This window comes from Ostrea edulis, chromosome 5, assembly GCF_947568905.1.
Source record: "Ostrea edulis chromosome 5, xbOstEdul1.1, whole genome shotgun sequence".
NCBI lineage: Eukaryota > Metazoa > Mollusca > Bivalvia > Ostreida > Ostreidae > Ostrea > Ostrea edulis.
In genome coordinates this window covers 16614838-16624228 of record NC_079168.1, presented here as the reverse complement: position 1 = coordinate 16624228, position 9391 = coordinate 16614838, and the positions used below count along the sequence as shown (strand labels likewise).

The 9391-nt window shown below is 38.4% G+C and overlaps 1 protein-coding gene across 1 annotated transcript; it reads right to left on the bottom strand.

Moving 5' to 3' along the window:
• Positions 1 to 634: 634 nt before the first annotated feature.
• LOC125672896 (uncharacterized) lies at positions 635 to 5560 on the bottom strand. The gene has a single exon (XM_048909113.2). It carries the CDS (start codon positions 5558 to 5560, stop codon positions 635 to 637), a length of 4926 nt encoding a protein of 1641 aa, XP_048765070.2.
• Positions 5561 to 9391: the final 3831 nt, after the last annotated feature.

The following is a 9391-nucleotide window of genomic DNA, read 5'->3' as shown; positions in this document are numbered from 1 at the left end:
GATGGAACATACTTCTGCCATGAACGTAGTAAGTATCTCATGAGTGATTCCTTTGGAGTTGGTGCGCAATAACATTGCATCCAAAATTCTTCTGGTTGTCCCGATCATCCTTTCCCACGCTCCTCCAAAATGTGAAGCATGGGGAGGGTTAAAAACCCATGTCACACGGTTTTGGTTTAAGAATGTTCTCACAGAAGGGTCCTCTACAAAAATAGAATCTATCCCCATTTCTTGAGCAGCTCCAACAAAGTTGGTCCCTCGATCTGATCGAAATTGTCGAACTGGGCCTCTTATTGCTATAAACCTTCTAGCTGCGTTTATAAATGAAGAGCTACTAAGTTCTTCTACCACTTCAATGTGTATAGCACGGCACACAAGGCAGGTGAATATTATTCCCCATCTCTTCGGATTGAGCTGACCACCCCTAGAACGTCTGACAACAACAGTCCATGGGCCAAAGGTGTCCACACCCACGAAAGTGAATGGTGGTGAAGGCGTAATTCTCTCCTCTGGTAAATCTGCCATAACTTGTTCACCAAATCTTCCCCTGAGTTTTCTGCATAAAATGCATCGATATATGTGGGAAGTAACTTGTCGTTTCATTCCTATGATCCAGTATCCTGATGTTCGAATTTTACCTTCCGTGAGGTGACGTCCTTGGTGTTGAACACCTTCGTGACAATGACGAATGATAAGCTCTCCAATGTGGTGCTTTCTTGGAATTATGACTGGATGAAAGTCTAAATAATGCATCTGCTGCTTTATAACGTTTTAAACGTCCTCCCACGCGCAATATACCATTGTCATCTAGAATTGGGGTAAGTGGAAGAATAGCACTTGACTTTGGGATATTCCTCCCCTCCTTAAGAGCACTAATTTCCTTAGAAAAACATGACCATTGAACTTCTTTCAACACAAATATCTCTGCTTCTAACAGTTCATGGCTTGTAAGTGTTGATCCAAATGGTTTGGATTGTTCAAGTGAATTTGAGAAATACTTAGCCAATCGTTTCAAATGAGCAATTGCACGAAGAAGTGCATAGAGATCGGAAAATCTTTCAAAGCGGTGAACACCTAGAGTGTTTTGTGAAGCGCAAGTGGTTTTAGAAGCATTTATCAAGGGTCTGACTTCGATATCAGAACTTGGATCAATCAACTGATAGTCTATGGCAGATGTCACAGCTGAACTGATGTCATGTAAAAACGTAGGTCCTTGGATCCAAGCACATTGGGTAATGTCGGTTGCAGCAATAGATCGTGTGGCAATATCGGCTGGATTTTCTTCTGATGATATATAAGTCCATTGGTTTGGAGATGTTGACTGACGGATCATATCCACACGATTACTGACGTAGACATAAAAACGACGACGTTCGTTATTTATATATCCCAACACAATTTTACTGTCCGTGTACATAGTCGTGGAGTCAAGGTCAAGTGACAAGTGCTGAGTAACAGTATCCTTGATATTGCATGCAAGTACTGCCGCACATAATTCTAAGCGCGGAATGGTATGACCATGTGTGGGCGCTACTCTGGACTTGCCAAGTACAAAACTTATGTGATGGTCTCCATTAACGTCAAAAATTCTGAGGTAAGCTACTGCACCTATAGCCCTAGAAGATGCATCGGAGAATACATGTAGTTCTCTGCGGGTGACCTGATTGGACACAAGATTAGCGTAACATCTAGGTATGACGACTGATTCAAGGTTTATTAGCGATTCCTTCCAGTCCCTCCAACGTGTAGAGAACTCCTGAGAAAGTGGTTCATCCCAGTCGGTTACTGTAGACATAACATCTTGGAGAATGAACTTCCCTCCGATAGTCACTGGTGACACAAACCCAATAGGGTCGTATAAACTGTTGATAGTAGCTAATAGACCCCTTTTTGTGAATGGTCTGTCATTGCAATATACTCGAAAAGTGAAAGAGTCTTTGAATACGTCCCAACTTACTCCTAAGCTACGATGTAAGGATGCCTCACTTAAGTCTAGATTAATGTCGATGACCTCCTTGGCAAGGTCTTCCGTAGGGAAGGACTTGATCACATTAAGAGAATTTGATGATACTTTGTGCAACCGAATGTTTCCTTCCTCCTTCAAGATAGTCTGAGTACGAGAGAGTATACTAATGGCTTCTTCACAGGTGTCTACAGACATTAAAGCATCGTCAACGTAAAAGTTGTTGAGAACAAAGCTTTTCACATCTTCATCTGCTGTAGATACACATTTGCGGAGTCCAAATGTTGCCACTGCCGGCGAAGGACTGTTGCCGAACACATGTCTTGTCATACGGTACTCTATCATCTCCTGACTTGGTTCATTGTCCTTGTACCACATGAACCTAAGGTAGTTACGATGGTCATCGGGGACAGAGAAGCGATAGAACATTTGCTCTATATCAGCTGTTATCGCCACAGGGCCTTGTCTAAATCGCAGAAGAATTCCTAGGAGTGAGTTCACTAAATCTGGTCCTGTTAAAAGAACATCATTAAGACTGACGCCTCCATATTTTGCAGATGAGTCAAATACGCAGCGAATATTCCCAGGTTTTTTGGGATGATACACAGCGAAAAGTGGTAAATACCAACATTCAGTACTGGCATGCAATTCTGGTGCTTCTTCAGCATGTTCGCAATCAAGAATTTTCTTCATAAAGCCTACAGCGTGTTTCATTTTTTCAGGGTTTCGACGCAAATTTGCATCCAACATGCGAGCTCTTTTCATTGCTTGTGGCTTATTGTTAGGAAGATATTGACGGTTTTGCCGGAAAGGCAATGGAGCTGTCCAACATCCGTCCTGACCTTTGTACATTTTCTTGTCCATAATTTCTAAAAATTGCTTGTCTTCATATGAAAGACCTGGAGTATCATCATCCTTTCTTTTCTCAAAGATGTGATCATTTGCAACATGCATGTTACTCATGCAGGGTTGAAACATTGTCGTTCGTCCATCCTTCAATGTGAAAGTTTTCATAACAGATATTTCATCTGGTTTGTGGCTTGTACCTAGACACACATCGCCAATTATGACCCAGCCTAGCCGAAGTCTTTGTGCAAATGGTGCATGAATAGGCCCTAGTCTCTGTTCAAGAATGTGGTGTGCAGGCAGCAAGTCTCGTCCTAAAAGCAAGAGTATCTGGGATTCATCTCTTATAGGTGGTATAGCGTCCGCTAAGTCACTTAGATGTGAATGTACTTTTGCTGCTGATGGCGAGGGGATTTCATCTCTTTGATCCGGTATCTGATCACACTCAATAAGCGTGGGTACTTTCATCTTACATGATGAATCGAATGACTCAATGATAAGGTTAGAGCACCTACGGCCATACTCTGTTGACAATCCAGAGCAAGATGAAAGAGAATATGGCAATTCAGGTCCTGATATTCCAAAATGATCAAAGAGTGATGATCTCGTTAATGAACGATTACTCTGTTCATCGATTATCACATATAATTCAAGAGCACGGTCTCGCTGTCCATCTTGGTAAACTCGAGCAAGTAATGTTTTGGCACATGATCTGCTTGATCCTGATAAGGTTGTATACCTTGTGGTCACTTCATGTTCCAGTGATGACAAACAGTTATTCGTTTGTTCCATAAACTGAATCCTGTCCTCATGTAAGGCTGTCGGATGAGTAGACTTACATATACCACATTTCACAGTTGAACGACAGTGTTTTGCTAAGTGAGGCTTGTGGCCGCAACACTTGAAGCACAGTCCTTTACTGGAGAGAAATTCCTTCCGCTCCTGTATTGGTTTTCGACGAAATTGGAAGCACTTATTTAGGCTATGAGATGTTTTATGCAAGGGGCATAGTGGTCCTTTGACTTCCTGTTCTGTAGGTATGTCAACTTTTTTCACGCTTACAGAGATGGGGCGTGTACCATATTCACTTTTCACTTGTTTCGATTTGTATGAGTCCTCAAATGCAAATGAAGGATCATTTTTTCGTCTAGCCATCTTTTCCAGAAAAGTCACAAACACGTGAAATGGTGGGTATGCTGTATCATTTTCCTCCTTGTATCTACTAGCCTCTGTAGTCCACCTCTCTTGCAACTGATATGGAAGCTTAGCTACAATCAAATTAACTCCTGCTGATGAGTCATATGATGCAAATAAGTTTTTGAATTGATCCTCATTCTTCAGTGAGTCAATCTCTACCACAATATCAACAAGTTCATACAGACGCTTGAAGTCTTTGTTTGTAATTTTCGGAAAAGATAACAGTTTCTGTTTGACGGAAGATTCGACCATCTCAGGTCGCGCATAACGATCTGACAATCTCTGCCAAATTCTGTCTTTAGCACAATTTGGGTCACTGTAATTTGCAGAGCGAATAGTTATTGCTGACTTCTTTGACTCTGGTCCTAAGTAACGAATAAGCAGATCTACTTCCTCTGCTGCACTAAGGTTGAGTTCACTCACTACATCTCGGAATGTTTTTTTCCAGGAACCAAATGATTCAGGTCTATCATCAAAATCATGGATTCTTTTCAGCAGCATATCTTTTTTCACAATATATTTCGAAAACTCGATGCAGATATTTTCCTCCCTCTTCACAAATGGTGTAGCTTCAGGGTTGAGAGGAGTATCATTTTTCGGCAGAACTCTGTTGGCATTCATATCTAGAGCACAATCATTCAGAGTCTTGTATTCATTAACAGGGTGATCCGCGAGAACTGGTACTCGAATTTTTGAAATGTTTGTTTGAGATAAATGTTCATGATCCTGTAACTGGACATCATGTACATACTGTCTAGTTCGCGTTTTAACAGTATTTGATAATTCAGGGTCACTCACACTTGAATTCGAATCTGCCACATCGAGAAATTCATCCATTGCACTAAGACCTTGCGCACATTCTTCTAACTGCCTTTCACTTTCAAGAATCTTTAGTTTGGCATTCAGATTTGCTTGTTCTCTAAGAATATCAGCTTCCTTTTCAGCAAATTTTAATCGAACACGAGCTTCCTCTAATTTGGCCTTTTGTTTCACATACAGGGAGCTGACATGTGAATGTGTTGATGACAAATGTTTCGATTTGGCACTTAAGCGTGACTTAATAGATTGTGCCTTTGAATGAGAATTTTCCTTCCTAATGGGGGATGACTGTTTGTTCATGTTAGGTTCAGTAAAAACAGGAACTATTTTATCCAGACTTTCACTCTTCATGTGCTCTGTTTTAAGTGGATCATGTGTTGATTTCCACTCCAGTTCTTTTATCTTGTCATGAATAAAAGACATCAAAACTTCTTTCATGGAATATGCATTATTTTTCTCGGTGTCACTTTGCTCTGATCGTACACTGACAAGATAGTCACAAAATTCAGTGTAAACATTTAAATAATGTTCAGATTGTTGCTTAAGTTCATTTATCACTGCAACAGGGGGATAAGATACTGCCGAGGCAATGATAGAGTCCAATGTTTGTTGTATTTCATGTAATGAAAGTTTATATTTCTTAACATGACCTTCATAAACCTCAAGTCCTTTGTCTGTGAGCGAGCGTTGTTGTCGCAGCTCTGTTTTCTCAGAAACACCGCCGGATGCAATCATGAGAATTCCAGGGAATCCGTGAAGTTGGTTCTATTAGGATCTTGTACTGTGCAATTATTTATTGCGATCCAAAACCCCCGGAGAGGGTACAAGACTGTAACAAATAATACAATAATAAATTGTACATTTAAAATACAACAATACAGTTATATCATAAAAATGTGTTTCCTAAAGCAGTCGGAACAGTTTTCAATAATAAGACAAATTGCCCCAAAATAATAGCAAAGGGTATGAAATTACATTAAACGCCATTTTGATACATGTTATACACAGCGTCCTTGATAACCAAAGTAAGAATCATGAAATTTTACATTAAAATCACCTACAATACAGCTGACAGATAATATGCATACTAAATGAACATTATTTAAGGTTATAAAATCAGGGATGCATCAAAATACTTACTCCGTGCAGAGCCAAACACCTATTTCTAAATAAAAACATATTTGTCCCATGTGCTTTTTGGCGTACATCCGGGTGAGTAAATTTCTAAAGTACAAAACCAAAATGGTCAAACATAAAAATCCGGAATTGTGTAACACTACAACAACTGCACCTTTAATTTGGCGTATAATCCATTTAAATCTGCACAGTAACTGTTTCTGACCTGAACGCACAGCCATGCCGTTTTGTTGTTGTTTTCATTTTTACATATATGTATTCCTACGCGCCATTTCAAAAACGTTTATTCAAGCATTTTGATGGGAGAAACTATTTGTTTTCTCTATCTTAAAAAACATAATTAAATGATAAGAAATAAAACTTATAATTCCTTGTTTGATGCATGTATCAAACGAAACATTGTTGAAGCTACGCACATTGATGAAGTTTTCCGTCCAATGTTTGGTTTGATACATGCATCAAACAAAGAATCATAAGTTTCATTTCTTAAGGTCGATCGATCCTCATGTGATGTCATAGGCTTTTGCAAAAATCTTGATAAATTAAACTTTGTACATGATAGAAATATATCTTTCTGAGGAATGTTATTCACTGGATATAATAACATATCTGGTAAACTAATAATACTCAAAAGTTTATATTTTCCATAGAAAATCAATTTATTTATGATTTTAAAAATGTTGTCAAGGGCAATAACTCCTATGCTGGAATTTCCTCTACTGGATGTCTATTATACATTGGTTTCCCTTAATATCCACAATTAATCTATACATATTTATGAATTAGCAGTTTCTTAAATCTGTTGATATCGAAATTTTGTCATTTCAACAAGTTTTTATCTATTTTTATTATTCTGTTTAATGAAAATGTGTGATTTTCTGATGTTGATGTATACTTCTGTTTTTGTGTGTCTGACATCTTTAAAAAGGTGGTAACATATACATTTTCTTTGGTTGTTAATTGAATTAAACTATACTGAGTGGAAATTAATAAAGTTTTTCCACTTTTAACCATTAATATTGATAAGTCACATGAGGATGGAGCTACCTTAAATCTTGATATTTAAATGCGAAATATTTTATTTTTATGCAATAAATCTTGATTGATATTCGATAATCTTATATTTGTATCTTTGTTTGTAAGGGTTACTCTTCAAAGTATGCGATAATCTGAAGGAAGGAATATATGTAAAATGTGTGTACATATATAAAGAGATCGGGTTCGGAATACAAAACATGAATCTTTGAAAACTGGTTCTGAGCTGAATAGAAAAAATAAAGAAATAAAGAAATAAACTAACTGTAAATTAGAAATATATATATATATATATATATATATATATATATATATATATATATAATTTTTCTTCTACATCCTTATCTTCTTATGAACAGGAGAAAATGTCACCTAGTTGAATTCGATTCTGACATAAATATAAAGATTATTGGACTAAAAAACTCACACACAATAAATCAGAAACATATGTGTACAAAGGGACGTCATTGAGTATCACGTCCTTATGTGGTTTTTTTTTTTTTTTTTTTTTTTTTTTTTTTTTTTTTTTTTTTTATAAAATGGTAGATTAAATCGGATATCGAGGGAAAATGTCGAGAACGGGACTGGCTTTTAGCATTGGTCTTAAATACTTGTCGGTCCTACCAGTCCCGGAATTTTCATATATTATTTTACGAAAGAAGAAATAATATGATCAATCAACTATCAGAATGCAGGCATGCTATGTCATACCTATGTTAACGAGAAATGGGGCTCAAATATCCTGATACATTCTGTTTTTATCAAATAAAAATCTGGGACCGGGACCGAAGAACGGGTTTTAGTCACGGGACCGAGACCGAAGACCTGGACCGAGACCGGGTTTTAGTCAGTACCTGTTTTGATGTAGTTTAGGAATCCAGGATAGGCACAATAACTCATATTCATTCGACCCATTGACTGGTATTTAAATGTGTCTAAAACTGAAGCATGGTTTTGAAAACTTTCATCTTTTGAAAGGGCAGTTGGAGTATAAGTACGATTACCAAAAGTGGAATTAATGCCAAGTTCGTTTAAAATACAGTTGTAATAATGAGCCATACAATGTGTTGGTGTTTATCACAGAGTAATGATATGCGTCTAGTGCGGTAAAGATCAAACTCCAATAGATCCTTACTGCCGCTGGCTAGCCTACTTGTAGGTGAAACGGAAAGTAGCGAAAGCAGAAATCTCGCCCCGCCAGTACATAGCCTCTACATTACTTAGACCCCTTCAAACGCCTCCCCGGGACAACACACGGAAACTTGGGTCTTGCACTCAAGGCTAATATGAAGGGGATCTCGGAGTAGCAAGGACCCTAGAGGTGCAGAGTGCATGCCCATCGGCGCGTGGACATGCCCTGGCTCTCACCAACCTTGCCCCATCTATGGGTCAAATAGTTTCACTGCCTTGTGGATGGCTTTGGCAAGTCAAAGGCTATGGAAGAAAATCCAGAAAGAAAATCCGTGTAGATGAGCACAAAAGCAAGGGAAAGCAATCATCTAAGGGAAGGACAACCCCAACAGAAAACCACTGGTATTCCGAGTTCAGGGGGTTATGCTTAGGGCCAGCAACCCTAACATGTTAAACAAAAGACGCTACAGAAACCTTAACCAGAGAACAAAATGACGGAAGAAGGATTGACACCATTCAGGAAAGAGAAGACCAAGAGAGACCTGGAGAAGATCGATGGAGAAAGAAATGAAAGATAACAACTGGAGTTGTGGACAGGTTCAGAAATGGGCACAGGACAGACCAACATGGAAGTCTCTGGTGACGGCCTTATGTGGTGACCAGCACGAAGAGGACTAAGTAAGTAAGTAAGTAATGAGCCTTACAAACAAAGACAATGTTGTTACTAGCTTCGTCAGCTGGAACCAAAACATATACCTCACCTATACTATCTAATTCTGTTATCACTTCTGGTTTACTAAACACAGAAGGATAGATGGTACGTACTTTTGTTTTAATATGTCTAATGCGGGATTATAATATATATATATATATATATATATATATATATATATATATAAAGGAAATTAGTTGAAGGGGTATATTATTTGGGTAAAGGTATCTAGTTAAGTGATATGTTTATGGTATGTTAGGGTGTTTTGGTGTATACATTTCAATGGCGGTGGACATGTGTTATAGCCGGGAAACTACAGTTAGCAGAAGTGATCTATACCTGCAACAGCCCTTAAAGGTTAAAAAGTGTATATAACTGTCAGCCACTTCCGTCACCAGAAGTGTTCACGAGATATTTGATAACGGCCCAGAGTTAAGCCCCGAACCACTGCCAGCTGACAAAATCTGACCTGACAAAGTGCCAACGCCACACAAACCACTACGATGATAGAGGATGATGAAGGGGAGAAAGAGAAATGCAACCAAAAGTAA